The 15,000-nt window shown below is 44.2% G+C and overlaps 2 protein-coding genes across 3 annotated transcripts in view; one reads left to right on the forward strand and one right to left on the reverse strand.

Moving 5' to 3' along the window:
* Nucleotides 1-15,000, reverse strand: part of vipas39 (VPS33B interacting protein, apical-basolateral polarity regulator, spe-39 homolog) — a 19,418-nt gene that overhangs the window by 3,088 nt on the left and 1,330 nt on the right. For both annotated transcript variants that reach the window (XM_031315128.2, XM_031315137.2), the window contains exons 2-14: nucleotides 14,095-14,187; nucleotides 13,646-13,751; nucleotides 13,429-13,566; nucleotides 13,210-13,248; nucleotides 12,956-13,020; nucleotides 12,741-12,797; nucleotides 11,100-11,192; nucleotides 10,980-11,013; nucleotides 9,835-9,937; nucleotides 7,992-8,019; nucleotides 4,319-4,392; nucleotides 3,309-3,384; nucleotides 178-312 (exon numbers count right to left, since the gene is read on the reverse strand). In XM_031315128.2, coding sequence (XP_031170988.1) covers nucleotides 178-312; nucleotides 3,309-3,384; nucleotides 4,319-4,392; nucleotides 7,992-8,019; nucleotides 9,835-9,937; nucleotides 10,980-11,013; nucleotides 11,100-11,192; nucleotides 12,741-12,797; nucleotides 12,956-13,020; nucleotides 13,210-13,248; nucleotides 13,429-13,566; nucleotides 13,646-13,751; nucleotides 14,095-14,187 — 1,041 coding nt within the window. The remainder of the gene's footprint in view (nucleotides 1-177; nucleotides 313-3,308; nucleotides 3,385-4,318; nucleotides 4,393-7,991; nucleotides 8,020-9,834; nucleotides 9,938-10,979; nucleotides 11,014-11,099; nucleotides 11,193-12,740; nucleotides 12,798-12,955; nucleotides 13,021-13,209; nucleotides 13,249-13,428; nucleotides 13,567-13,645; nucleotides 13,752-14,094; nucleotides 14,188-15,000) is intronic.
* The window catches only part of LOC116061205 (activator of 90 kDa heat shock protein ATPase homolog 1-like), a 15,393-nt gene continuing 8,613 nt past the window's right edge, over nucleotides 8,221-15,000 (forward strand). The window contains exon 1 of the mRNA XM_031315225.2: nucleotides 8,221-8,256. The gene's annotated coding sequence lies outside the window, so the exon portion shown is untranslated. The remainder of the gene's footprint in view (nucleotides 8,257-15,000) is intronic.

Consider the following 15,000-nt stretch of genomic DNA (forward strand, 5'->3'; position numbering starts at 1 on the left):
GTGTACCTCTGACTAGGTGTAATGGTAGAGGTTAGGTGTACCTCTGACTAGGTGTAATGGTAGGTTAGGTGTACCTCTGACTAGGTGTAATGGTAGAGGTTAGGTGTACCTCTGACTAGGTGTAATGGTAGGTTAGGTGTACCTCTGACTAGGTGTAATGGTAGAGGTTAGGTGTACCTCTGACTCGGTGTAATGGTAGAAGCAGCAGTAGTACAGCGTGGTGATCAGAGGCATGTTGAGGATTGAAGCTTTTCTGGGAAACTTCTGGAAGATTTCCTGCTTCCCTCCACGCTCAGCATGCCCGTCTGTTGCCTGGCAACAACACACAGGGAAAACTGCAGTTAAAGGGCCGGCGTCCACACCAAAAAACAAAATCTAAAAATCTATAGTTTTAAAAACTGTTGTAACTCCAGTTGGAAGGCGGAGTCCACACCTCAACTATAACGACAAGATCTGATGAACGATAGACGACACTGACAGCCAATCAGAATCCATCTGAGTTTACAACATGACATGGCGGAGAGAGAGACTGACAGCCAATCAGAATCATGACATGACATCCTCTGGGGAATATGGAAGACCGTCCTGTAACGGTAGCAGCAACGCGTCTGTGCTGATGTCTTATTATCAGCTGCAGTGCGTGCGAGACGCCGCTGTTTGCAGAACGTTAGCGCTCAGCAGTGTGGAGTAGGCCTGCACGATTAATCGTTATAAAATCGCGATCTCGATTCACCCTGTTCACGATTTAATTTTTAAATAACTTCGATTTTTTTTTTATTTAAAAAAAATAATAATTATATAATTTTTTTAATTTATTTTTGAATGACTTTGATTCTCATTTAATTTTAGGAGCCGACTGCATCACTAACGCTCCTACTGTCTCCTGTGAGTTTTAAACATGGACGGTATAACAGGTTGTAAAGCTCTCCCTTCTCTTCAGGGAGCCTCTGTGTTTACAGCTCGTGGTGATGATCAAGGTGCTCTAGGAGCCAAAATAATCTCTGTTTGGTACTGTTGTCATGGTTCATGTGTGCAATAAACATTACACTTTGAGAGAAAAAAATCGTGGCAGAGAATCCAAATTTAAAAAATCATGATTCATATTTTTCCCCGAATCGTGCAGGGCTAGTGTGGAGGCTCACATGGTTACAGTTATAGTTATGGTTAGGGTTATGGTTACAGTTCTCGGTGCGGACGGTGCTTTAAACTGGGACAGCAGCGACATAACGGGGTGTAACGGGGTATAACGGGGTACAACGGGGTGTAACAGGTGTAACGGGGTGTAACGGGGTATAACAGGGTGTAACAGGTGTAACGGGGTATAACAGGTGTAACAGGTGTAACGGGGTATAACGGGGTACAACGGGGTGTAACAGGTGTAACGGGGTATAACGGGGTATAATGGGGCGTAACAGGTGTAACGGGGTATAACGGGGTACAACGGGGTGTAACAGGTGTAACGGGGTGTAACGGGGTATAACAGGGTGTAACAGGTGTAACGGGGTATAACAGGGTGTAACAGGTGTAACAGGTGTAACGGGGTATAACGGGGTACAACGGGGTGTAACAGGTGTAACGGGGTATAACGGGGTATAACGGGGCGTAACAGGTGTAACGGGGTATAACGGGGTACAACGGGGTATAACGGGGTACAACGGGGTGTAACAGGTGTAACGGGGTGTAACGGGGTATAACGGGGCGTAACAGGTGTAACAGGTGTAACGGGGTACAACGGGGTGTAACAGGTGTAACGGGGTATAACGGGGTGTAACAGGTGTAACGGGGTATAACGGGGTGTAACAGGGTATAACGGGGTGTAACAGGTGTAACGGGGTGTAACAAGTATAACGGGGTGTAACAGGTGTAACGGGGTATAACGGGGTGTAACAGGTGTAACGGGGTATAACGGGGTGTAACAGGTGTAACAGGGTATAACGGGGTGTAACAGGTGTAACGGGGTGTAACAGGTGTAACGGGGTATAACGGGGTGTAACAGGGTATAACGGGGTATAACGGGGTGTAACAGGTGTAACAGGGTATAACAGGGTGTAACAGGTGTAACGGGGTGTAACAGGTGTAACGGGGTATAACGGGGTATAACGGGGTGTAACAGGTGTAACAGGGTATAACGGGGTGTAACAGGTGTAACGGGGTATAACGGGGTGTAACAGGTGTAACGGGGTGTAACAGGTGTAACGGGGTGTAACAGGTGTAACGGGGTATAACGGGGTGTAACAGGGTATAACGGGGTGTAACAGGTGTAACAGGGTATAACGGGGTGTAACAGGTGTAACGGGGTGTAACAGGTGTAACGGGGTGTAACAGGTGTAACGGGGTATAACGGGGTGTAACAGGGTATAACGGGGTATAACGGGGTGTAACAGGGTATAACGGGGTGTAACAGGTGTAACGGGGTGTAACAGGTGTAACGGGGTATAACGGGGTGTAACAGGTGTAACAGGTGTAACGGGGTATAACGGGGCGTAACAGGTGTAACAGGTGTAACGGGGTATAACGGGGTGTAACAGGTGTAACGGGGTGTAACAGGGTATAACGGGGTGTAACAGGTGTAACAGGTGTAACGGGGTATAACGGGGTATAACGGGGCGTAACAGGTGTAACAGGTGTAACGGGGTATAACGGGGTGTAACAGGTGTAACGGGGTGTAACAGGGTATAACGGGGTGTAACAGGTGTAACGGGGTGTAACAGGTGTAACGGGGTGTAACAGGTATAACGGGGTGTAACAGGTGTAACGGGGTATAACGGGGTGTAACAGGTGTAACAGGGTATAACGGGGTGTAACAGGTGTAACGGGGTGTAACAGGTGTAACGGGGTGTAACAGGTATAACGGGGTGTAACAGGTGTAACGGGGTATAACGGGGTGTAACAGGTGTAACAGGGTATAACGGGGTGTAACAGGTGTAACGGGGTGTAACAGGTGTAACGGGGTGTAACAGGTGTAACGGGGTATAACGGGGTGTAACAGGGTATAACGGGGTATAACGGGGTGTAACAGGGTATAACGGGGTGTAACAGGTGTAACGGGGTGTAACAGGTATAACGGGGTATAACGGGGTGTAACAGGTGTAACAGGGTATAACGGGGTGTAACAGGTGTAACAGGTGTAACGGGGTATAACGGGGTATAACGGGGTGTAACGGGGTGTAACAGGTGTAACGGGGTGTAACAGGTGTAATGGGGTGTAACAGGTGTAACGGGGTGTAACAGGGTTTAACGGGGTGTAACGGGGTATAACGGGGTGTAACAGGTATAACGGGGTGTAACGGGGTATAACGGGGTATAACCTCGATGATGATCTGTCTCTCCAGCAGCGTGTAGTGATCCTCAACGTGAACGGAATCTTCTGGAGAAAACGGCAGACTGCAAACAGACAGACAAACGTTTAAATAATCACTTATTATATATACTATACTATACTATTATATATATATATATATACATATACAATTAAAATAACAGATAGATAAGGACATGTACATCTCAGCACAATCTTCCAAAATGATTGTAAGTGATTGAAATATAGGAAGAAGTTCAAAATCTAACTTTTCTGGTCCTACCCCCTCTCTCTATTCTCATCCTTTAGTTAAATACAAAACAATGTGATGCTTCACTCATTTATACATGTTTACATACACACACACACACACACACACACACACACACACACACACACACTGTACCTACACTCACACACACACATTTACACATTTTTTTTCTTTTCCCTCTATCTTCTTTGTTTCCGTCTATCTATATCTATATAAAATCTATCTCCGTTGATCCTGTTTGCTGCTTCCATGGCTGTACTAATGTTACAGCTGTAGAGTACAGGGTGTCTGTGTGTGTGTGTGTGTCTCTCTGTGTGTGTGTGTGACTGTGTGTGTGTGTGTGTGTATGTGTGTGTGTGTGTGTGTATGTGTGTGTGTATGTGTGTGTGTGTGACTGTGTGACTGTGTGTGTGTGTGTATGTGTGTGTGTGTGTGTGTGTGTGTGTGTGTGTGTGTGTGTGTGTGTGTGTGTGTGTGTGTGTGTGACTGTGTGTGTGACTGTGTGTGTGTGTGTGTGTGTGTGTGTGTGTGTGTGTGTGTGTGTGTGTGTGTGTGTGTGTGTACTGGCATTAGCATTGTTGTCAGAAAAGATATATTTCACGTTAGCATGTTTCCTTAATATCTGATGACGCATTGGGGTAATTTTTGGATTTATTACAGTAAATATATGACATACTGGACCTTTAAGTACAGTACTGGAGTAAATGTACTTAGTTACTTTCCTCAGTAGTTAGTGAAGCTAACCTCACCTGAGGCAGCTCTTCAGGAAGTCCCGCCTCTTGTTTTCATCTGCGATGCCCAGGTGTTCTTTATACTGCAGGAGCTGTTGTCATGGAAATAGACAGGAAATGATGAGCCTTGCTGTTTAGAATATGTTTAAACTCTACGGTTATCTCCCCCCATATCGGGAAACATCAGCCAAAAATAGGGTTGCAAAGGGGCGGAAAGTTACATTTCCAGAAACCTTCCATGGAAAGTTAAGCTGGGGAATTTTGGAAACTTTCCAATTTTGGAAACTTTCATGGGAATTAACTGAAAATGTTGGGTAATTCATACAAACTCCATCTTATACAAACATAAATATAAACATGTTGTTTTATAATAAGCAGACAGGCATATACAGTGAATACAAATACTAACTAATACTTTGGTTATTCATCAGAACTTTGAATCTGTTTGAACAACAAAAAAACAGACTTGATTTACTATGGTTATGGTTATATGCGTGCTAAGCTAACCATCAGCGCTGTCTATTGTTTCCAGCCTATCAAGAACAAGTGGGCTATCCAATTATTAACATTATAGGTTAAGAGCAATAGGTTATGTATTAAAAAAAACTCCTGTATTTTAAAAACTAAATGTTGGCCAGTATGTAGTAGCCTCTGCTGATGACTGTGTGTAAATGATGGCCAGTATGTAGTAGCCTCTGCTGATTACTGCGTGTAAATGATGGCCAGTATGTAGTAGCCTCTGCTGATGACTGTGTGTAAATGTTGGCCAGTATGTAGTAGCCTCTGCTGATTACTGCGTGTAAATGATGGCCAGTATGTAGTAGCCTCTGCTGATGACTGTGTGTAAATGATGGCCAGTATGTAGTAGCCTCTGCTGATTACTGCGTGTAAATGATGGCCAGTATGTAGTAGCCTCTGCTGATGACTGTGTGTAAATGTTGGCCAGTATGTAGTAGCCTCTGCTGATTACTGCGTGTAAATGATGGCCAGTATGTAGTAGCCTCTGCTGATGACTGTGTGTAAATGTTGGCCAGTATGTAGTAGCCTCTGCTGATTACTGCGTGTAAATGTTGGCCAGTATGTAGATGACTTTGTGTAAATGTTGGCCAGTATGTAAATGACTGTGTGTAAATGTTGGCCAGTATGTAGTAGCCTCTGCTGATGACTGTGTGTAAATGTTGGCCAGTATGTAGTAGCCTCTGCTGATGACTATGTGTAAATGTTGGCCAGTATGTAGTAGCCTCTGCTGATGACTGTGTGTAAATGTTGGCCAGTATGTAGTAGCCTCTGCTGATGACTGTGTGTAAATGTTGGCCAGTATGTAGTAGCCTCTGCTGATTACTGCGTGTAAATGATGGCCAGTATGTAGTAGCCTCTGCTGATTACTGCGTGTAAATGTTGGCCAGTATGTAGATGACTGTGTGTAAATGTTGGCCAGTATGTAGTAGCCTCTGCTGATGACTGCGTGTAAATGTTGGCCAGTATGTAGTAGCCTCTGCTGATGACTGTGTGTAAATGTTGGCCAGTATGTAGTAGCCTCTGCTGATGACTGCGTGTAAATGTTGGCCAGTATGTAGTAGCCTATGCTGATGACTGTGTGTAAATGTTGGCCAGTATGTAGTAGCCTCTGCTGATGACTGTGTGTAAATGTTGGCCAGTATGTAGTAGCCTCTGCTGATTACTGCGTGTAAATGTTGGCCAGTATGTAGTAGCCTCTGCTGATGACTGCGTGCATGTCATTGATGAATATAGGGAGGATATTCAACTGAAGTTGCATTAAATCAGCTTGTTTTAACCAAGATTATGCTGCAAGATGGGATTTTCAACTACATTTAAGTTCCCTGTTATACACTAACAGTATTATAACAAGCAATATTAAAAATATCCAGTTTTTTCCTGTTGATTCCCATGGAAAGTTTCCAACTTTGAAAATTCACGGAATTTTGCAACCCTAGTCAAAAATAATCACAATTAGATATTTTTCCAAATCATTAAGTAGTCAAACTTTGCACACGGTCCCAGTGGATCATCAGGAACTAGGTGACTCCAGTTTCCAGTTAATCAGAGGAATTGTGACAAAGATACGCATAACTTCCAGTTTTGACTGCAACCACCAGGAAGTTGTTCCTCTATAACTTGAGCATTTTTGGAATTATCCAAATTCTTTTGCTGAGTTTTTATGATGAAAGTCCACAGAGTCTACCTGCAGACTGCCGTAGCTCATGGTCTGGGAGGAGTACCAACAAGAAGGGCTGTGTCTCAAACCGCCTACTGTCACACTTAGTTTGAAGTATATAGTGGAGAGAACGCACTGAAAGTACCAGGATGACCCCCTAAAAACGGTCCAAAAGTTCAGTGTGGAACAATGGATCCTACTCGCACTTACCGGGCGCCATCTGGAACGACGAAGGCGTCACGTGGGTCTGGCTTCTCCCAGATTTCACAACCGAGCATAATGGCGGCTCGTTCAGAATACGATCTCGTATTTTACGAAAATAATTCACAGAAATGTGTTTCTGAAAACATTTTAAGAGAGAAATAGGCCGTGCAGCTGCTGAATCTGTCTTCATTTCAGATCAACAAAGGTCAGTTTAAAAGATTTTATCAGATTTTGAGAGGCGGCGAGCCGAGCCGACCGCTCGTCATTTCCGGTAATTATTTTAACGTAAGTGTTCATTTTGGGACAATACTAACCATCGATAGTACTACAGCAGGAAGTGGTCAGTGACCATTAGCAGTGGACTACAGCAGGAAGTGGTCAGTGACCATTAGCAGTGGACTACAGCAGGAAGTGGTCAGTGGCCATTAGCAGTGGACTACAGCAGGAAGTGGTCAGTGACCATTAGCAGTGGACTACGGCAGGAAGTGGTCAGTGACCATTAGCAGTGGACTACAGCAGGAAGTGGTCAGTGGCCATTAGCAGTGGACTACAGCAGGAAGTGGTCAGTGGCCATTAGCAGTGCACTACAGCAGGAAGTGGTCAGTGACCATTAGCAGTGGGACAACGGCAGGAAGTGGTCAGTGACCATTAGCAGTGGACTACGGCAGGAAGTGGTCAGTGACCATTAGCAGTGGACTACAGCAGGAAGTGGTCAGTGACCATTAGCAGTGGACTACGGCAGGAAGTGGTCAGTGACCATTAGCAGTGGACTACGGCAGGAAGTGGTCAGTGACCATTAGCAGTGGACTACAGCAGGAAGTGGTCAGTGACCATTAGCAGTGGACTACAGCAGGAAGTGGTCAGTGACCATTAGCAGTGGACTACGGCAGGAAGTGGTCAGTGACCATTAGCAGTGGACTACAGCAGGAAGTGGTCAGTGACCATTAGCAGTGGACTACAGCAGGAAGTGGTCAGTGACCATTAGCAGTGGACTACAGCAGGAAGTGGTCAGTGACCATTAGCAGTGGACTACGGCAGGAAGTGGTCAGTGACCATTAGCAGTGGACTACGGCAGTATGCGGAATGAGACACAGTCTAGGTCTCACATTCATCTTGATTTTGCGGGAAACTGTCGAGGTGTAAATGGGCGTGGAATATATCGGGAGATTGAGCTGAGTTCAGGAAACGCGTGGATATAATGAATGTACGGTGTGAGAGGTACAGGCCACAGGGCTTCCATGTTGGTTATAGCGCCCCCTGAGGGCGGACATGTGCTCCCGGTGTCGGAGGCTAGGAGTGGGTTGTACTTACCGCCATGTCCTCTGTCCTGCCCAGAGCTCTGAGGGAACAAACAGAAAACAGCTCAGAGAAATACTGCACAGGTACAGTATACACACACATAGTATATATACACAGAGAGAGAGACAGGTACAGTATACACACACATAGTATATATACACAGAGAGAGAGACAGGTACAGTATACACACACATAGTATATATATATATATATATATATATATATATATATATATAGAGAGAGAGAGAGAGAGAGAGAGAGAGAGAGAGAGAGACAGGTACAGTATACATACACATAGTATATATATATATATATATATATATATATACACAGAGAGAGAGACAGGTAGACCAGCCACAGAGAGACAGGTACATGAAACCAGACACAGAGAGACAGGTACATGAAACTAGGGCTGGGCGATATGAAGAAAATCAAATATCACGATATTTTTGACCAAATACCTCGATATCGATACCACAACGATATTGTAGTGTTGACTATTGGTGCTTTCACAAAATATTTACACAATGAGATGTTTGATCAATAATCATCAGTAATGTGGATATAATGACTAAGAGGGTAAAGGTAAATAATAGAACAGTTACAACAGTCTGGTAGGTTCAGACAATGACATCACTTTACTGTAATGACATCACTTTACTGTAATGACATCACTCTACTGTAATGACATCACTCTACTGTAATGACATCACTCTACTGTAATGCAGCCTTTAAATCCAGGAGAAGACACTAATGTCATATTACGATATCCAAAATCTAAGATGATATCTAGTCTCATATCACGATATCGATATAACATCATATACTGCCCAGCTCTACATGGAACCAGACACAGAGACAGAGAGAGAGACAGGTAGACACAGAGAGACAGGTAAACCAGAGACAGAGAGACAGGTAAGCCAGACACAGAGAGAGAGAGAGAGAGAGGTAAGCCAGACACAGAGACAGCGAGACAGGTAAACAGGACTTAGACACAGAGAGACAGGTAACCCAGAGACAGAGAGACAGGTAACCCAGAGACAGAGAGACAGGTAGACCAGGTGTAGACAGACACAGGTAGACCAGGTGTAGAGAAACAGGTAGACCAGGTGTAGACAGAGACGGGTAGACCAGGTATAGACAGAGAGACAGGTAGACTAGGTGTAGACAGAGAGACAGGTAACACAGGTGTAGAGAGAGGTAGACCAGGTGTAGACAGAGACAGGTAGACCAGGTGTAGACAGAGACAGGTAGACCAGGTGTAGACAGAAAGACAGGTAGACCAGGTGTAGACAGAGAGACAGGTAGACCAGGTGTAGACAGAGACAGGTAGACCAGGTGTAGACAGAGAGACAGGTAGACCAGGTGTAGACAGAGAGACAGGTAGACCAGGTGTAGACATAGACAGGTAGACTAGGTGTAGACAGAGACAGGTAGACCAGGTGTAGACAGAGACAGGTACACCAGGTGTAGACAGAGACAGGTACACCAGGTGTAGACAGAGAGACAGGTAGACCAGGTGTAGACAGAGAGACAGGTAGACCAGGTGTAGACAGAGACAGGTAGACCAGGTGTAGACAGAGAGACAGGTAGACCAGGTGTAGACAGAGAGACAGGTAGACCAGGTGTAGACAGAGACAGGTAGACCAGGTGTAGACAGAAAGACAGGTAGACCAGGTGTAGACAGAGAGACAGGTAGACCAGGTGTAGACAGAGACAGGTAGACCGGGTGTAGACAGAGAGACAGGTAGACCAGGTGTAGACAGAGAGACAGGTAGACCAGGTGTAGACAGAGACAGGTAGACCAGGTATAGACAGAGAGACAGGTAGACCAGGTGTAGACAGAGGCAGGTACCTTAGCAGCTCCAGCAGCAGCCTCTGGTCTTTGCTTTCTGTCAGGTAGTGGATGAAATGTCTCAGAGCCGTCTGTCTGTCTGTCAGCTCCCGAAACAAAACCTCTGGAAACACAAACAGATCCCACAGCGGCTAAGAGTTAGCTTAGAGAGGGAACGTACAGCAGCTAAGAGTTAGCTTAGAGAGGGAACGTACAGCGGCTAAGAGTTAGCTTAGAGAGGGAACGCACAGGGAGGAAGAGTTAGCTTAGAGAGGGAACGTACAGGGAGGAAGAGTTAGCTCGGGAAGCTAGGGGAAGGTACAGCGGCTAAGAGTTAGCTCGGGAAGCTAGGGGAAGGTACAGCGGCCAAGAGTTAGCTCGGGAAGCTAGGGGAAGCTACAGCGGCCAAGAGTTAGCTCGGGAAGCTAGGGGAAGGTACAGCGGCGAAGAGTTAGCTCGGGAAGCTAGGGGGAGGTACAGCGGCTAAGAGTTAGCTCGGGAAGCTAGGGGAAGGTACAGCGGCTAAGAGTTAGCTCGGGAAGCTAGGGAAAGGTACAGCGGCTAAGAGTTAGCTCGGGAAGCTAGGGGAAGGTACAGCGGCTAAGAGTTAGCTCGGGAAGCTAGGGGAAGGTACAGCGGCTAAGAGTTAGCTCGGGAAGCTAGGGGAAGGTACAGCGGCCAAGAGTTAGCTCGGGAAGCTAGGGGAAGCTACAGCGGCCAAGAGTTAGCTCGGGAAGCTAGGGGAAGGTACAGCGGCCAAGAGTTAGCTCGGGAAGCTAGGGGAAAGTACAGCAGCTAAGAGTTAGCTCGGGAAGCTAGGGGAAGGTACAGCGGCTAAGAGTTAGCTCGGGAAGCTAGGGGAAGGTACAGCGGCTAAGAGTTAGCTCGGGAAGCTAGGGGAAGCTACAGCGGCCAAGAGTTAGCTCGGGAAGCTAGGGGAAGGTACAGCGGCGAAGAGTTAGCTCGGGAAGCTAGGGGAAGCTACAGCGGCTAAGAGTTAGCTCGGGAAGCTAGGGGAAGCTACAGCGGCTAAGAGTTAGCTCGGGAAGCTAGGGGAAGGTACAGCGGCTAAGAGTTAGCTCGGGAAGCTAGGGAACAGCGAGCGATGACAGCGTGCGATGACAGCGAGTAATGACAGCGAGCGATGACAGCGAGCGATGACTCACCTTTACTCAGAGTCCTCTTCAGATAAATTAAAACCTGAAAAGGAAAAAGACGTCAGCTGTTTTTGTTAATAAAGTTTGTGTTGATAAAGTTGTCGTGGAGCAGATTATAAATAAAGTTACAGCGGTGATGACATTTCCGTCGTGAGCGCTGACGGCGTAGTCCAGCAGCAGCAGCTTGTCCTGAAGAGAGCGGAACTTCTCCAGAGAGACCGCCTGAAACACACACATATATATTACTGTATATATATATATATATATACTTTATATACTAATACACACACATTATAACTCCTCCAGAGAGACCGCCTGAAACACACACACATATATATATATATGGGTCAAAGACGTGGCATGTCAATTATGGTGTCCAAAGCATATTCATAATGAAAAAGACAAATATTAATTTTAAAAAACTACATTATATTACTCAACTCTCCCTCTTTACTCACTTTAATAGGTATTTATTGCAAAAAAATAATGTTGATGTTTGCAGTGATACCTACAAATATAGTAACAATCCTACCCTTATTTAAAATGTTACTCAAGAAATACGTTTGTCCTTACTTTTGGATTTCCCTAATGTCCTTCCTGGGTAACAGACCTTAAAATCCATAAATTACCCATAATGCAATTGCATAGTCATGAAATATGATATTACATCATAAAGAAGATTTTAGAGGACCCCAAAACATCTGGAGAGTTTAGTAATTCTCTCTTAAAAAAGTTTTTATTTTGCTTTTTCGGTCACTGGTGCACTATGTCCAAAAATCATGTCTTTCTGGATAACGCTAATAAAACATATTTGATGTTTTGATATTTAAAAAATGCCTATTTCATGTGAAATCTGGCATTAATGTTTTAAAGGCTAAGATATATTTTAGCTGAGTATGCCATGTTTGACAGAGTTTTGGTGGGAAAATCATGTTTTTGTCCTTCCTGGATAATGAAGATCTTCTGTTATCCAGATTGGACATGTTAATGAAAATAGTTTTTTATTAGTATTTATCACGTTTCAAGCATTGTGTTGATAATGTTAGATTATATTAATAAAATAATATGTATTTCTTTAATCTTTTATGGCATTTTTGCATTATGTCATTCCTGACTAACGGGATGTCATCCCGAGTAACAATGACCCAGTCAAGTGTTTAAACTCAGATTTTCATGGTATATTACACAATCATGTTTTCCTCAGTTGAGGATACAATAATAACCTGATAACCTTTACTGTAAAGCATTTTAAGACTTCTTTCATCATTTTTCTGTTTTTGGCATGGAATATTGTGTGACCAAAATCAAACGATGAGCCCATTTAATTATAAATACCCAAATATATCATATTAATTGTGTTGAAAACTTAGTTGTTTTGAACAGTGTGCGTTTGATTAGCTGTAACTATGGGTATGCCTAAACATTTATATGCTAAAAAGGTAGACATTTAAATATTTTTTAAATCCGTTCCCGTTACCCAGGAAGGACATTTTTCATGGAATAAATCACATGATTCATCAAAAAAAATTAAATTGCATTTCTAAATTAAATTCCTGTTGTTGAGATGTTTATAGAACACTCTCATGGAAACAGAAACTGCCTGAGTTGGCATTTTTTGACACTTTCATTTATTTTCAAATTTTAAATCCTTATTCGTCTTTGACCCATATATATATATATATATACTGTATATACTAATACACACATTATACTGCTGTTAGTTTACTCCTGTATATACTCTGTAGTGTCTACAGTGTGAAGGCAGGTTACCTTTCCTTGCTGCATTCTCTGGACCGTCTCCTCAGGCGACCAATCACTGACGTAATCCTGACATCACAACAGGATGACAGCATCATTAGTACACAACAGGATGACATCATCATTAGTACACAACAGGATGACATCATCATTAGTACACAACAGGATGACATCATCATTAGTACACCAAAGTAAGTCTATCATCAGACTGTGAGTCTGGTTGTTACCTTGTATTCAGATTTGGGTTTTCGGAGTTCTGGAGCGTAGAGCCTGACAGACGAGTCGCTGAGAGCTAAAACCCCAAAACATCAGTTACACACACACACACACACACACACACACACACACACACACACACACACTGAAATACAGTATATTACATTTTGACTTTTCATTGCATATAATACATAATAAAATATATATATATGTGTATATGTAATATATAATATATAATGGGTGTACTAGTGTAGTTCAGACTCACTGTCAGAGACCAACTGGAAGTTTCCTCCTCTAGTTTTTCCTGCAGAGAGAAACAGATAAATGATCAGTCTGTTCCTCACGGTCTCTTCAGCAGCGCCGCGGCATCCGGCCGCCGTGTCCGGAGCTCAGCGCCGCCCAAGACCGTTGTGATTGGTTTAAAGAAATGTAAACAACCCAGAGAGTGTATTATCCTTTCCCAGAATGCATCTGTGTGTCTCACCTTTGAACAGCGCGCTGAGAGAGTATCCAGAGTGACTCTTGCTGATGCTCGTTGTGTCCGTGTTGATTTTGGGGAAGGCGGGCTCTCTGTCTGTCCTCTGATTGGACGCTGCTGTCTCGTTGACGGACCAGGAAATACCTGGGGAGACACGGGACAATGATCCGTACCCGCCATCCAATCACAGCGCAGTAGGTGTTGAATAATAACGGTGTCTTACTGCCGACTGGCTCGCCGCTCCAGCTGACCTTCTCCACCTCCTCTTCATCGTCGTCTTCGTCCACCAGCGGCCGGATGCTGTTCACCGCCCGCTTCGACTCCTTTAACTGACATAGACAGGTGGACAGGTGGACAGGAGGACAGGTCAACAGGTCAACAGGTGGATAGGTGAACAGGTGGACAGCTCAACAGGTGGACAGGTAAAAAGGTCGATAGATGGACAGGTGGACAGGTTGACAGGTGGACAGGTTGACAGGTGGACAGGTTGACAGGTTGACAGGTGGACAGGTGGACAGGTGAACAGGTTCACAGGTTGACAGGTGGACAGGTGAACAGGTGGACAGGTGGACAGGTTGACAGGTGGACAGGTGGACAGGTGAACAGGTTCACAGGTTGACAGGTGAACAGGTGAACAGGTGGACAGGTGGACAGGTGGACAGGTGAACTCACCCGGCTGAACTCATCGTCTTCATCGTCGAAGGTGAAGGCTTTAAACTTGGAGCTGTTCCAGTAGTCTTCCTCGTCTGCTTTATTCTTCATCATCTGGAGACAACATGAAGTTAGACAGACACGTCCTCAACCAATCAATACCATCCAGACACGTCCTCAACCAATCAATACCATCCAGACACGTCCTCAACCAATCAATACCATCCAGACACGTCCTCAACCAATCAATACCATCCAGACCAGCTATAATATGACATATGATAGAAATACTGTTAATAAAGTACATTATATATATATATATATATATATATATATATATATATATACATACATATATATACACACACACACACACATATATATATACATACAGTACATATATACATATATATATAAAAGAGTTGAATTTGTCCACTGTGAAGGTTGTAGAAACTTTGTCAGGTGGGTTAAGAAGTTTGTTTATTGTAAAAAACCAAAGGAGCACGCAAAAGTAAAAACACAAACCGAACAATAAGAGGCAAACATGAGTAAATATTGAGAAGTGTGAGCTGCAAGGACTGTGGTACATTTCCATTGCAAATATGTCATTAACACGCGTTTTACGAAAATTGGTCACTAGGGGACGTAGGGGAAGTACAAAAAGTTTATATCTCAAGAACTGCTGTACATCGTCTTCCTTCTTGGACGGGCCCTATAACTCCCACACCGTACCCCGAACATTTAAAAACCATACACCCCCGTGTTCCCTGGATCCAACTAAATCACGTGATATAGGCCACGCCCATTTCCGCTTTCAGGTTATTGGCCAAAACAAATAAACGTTGCTTATAGCGCCCCCTAAAGGCCGATCTTCGCCAAATTTGGTACAGAGCATCGTAGTTGGATGCTGAACAATGATTTCAAGTT

Source organism: Sander lucioperca, chromosome 19 (genome assembly GCF_008315115.2).
Source record: "Sander lucioperca isolate FBNREF2018 chromosome 19, SLUC_FBN_1.2, whole genome shotgun sequence".
NCBI classification, from domain to species: domain Eukaryota; kingdom Metazoa; phylum Chordata; class Actinopteri; order Perciformes; family Percidae; genus Sander; species Sander lucioperca.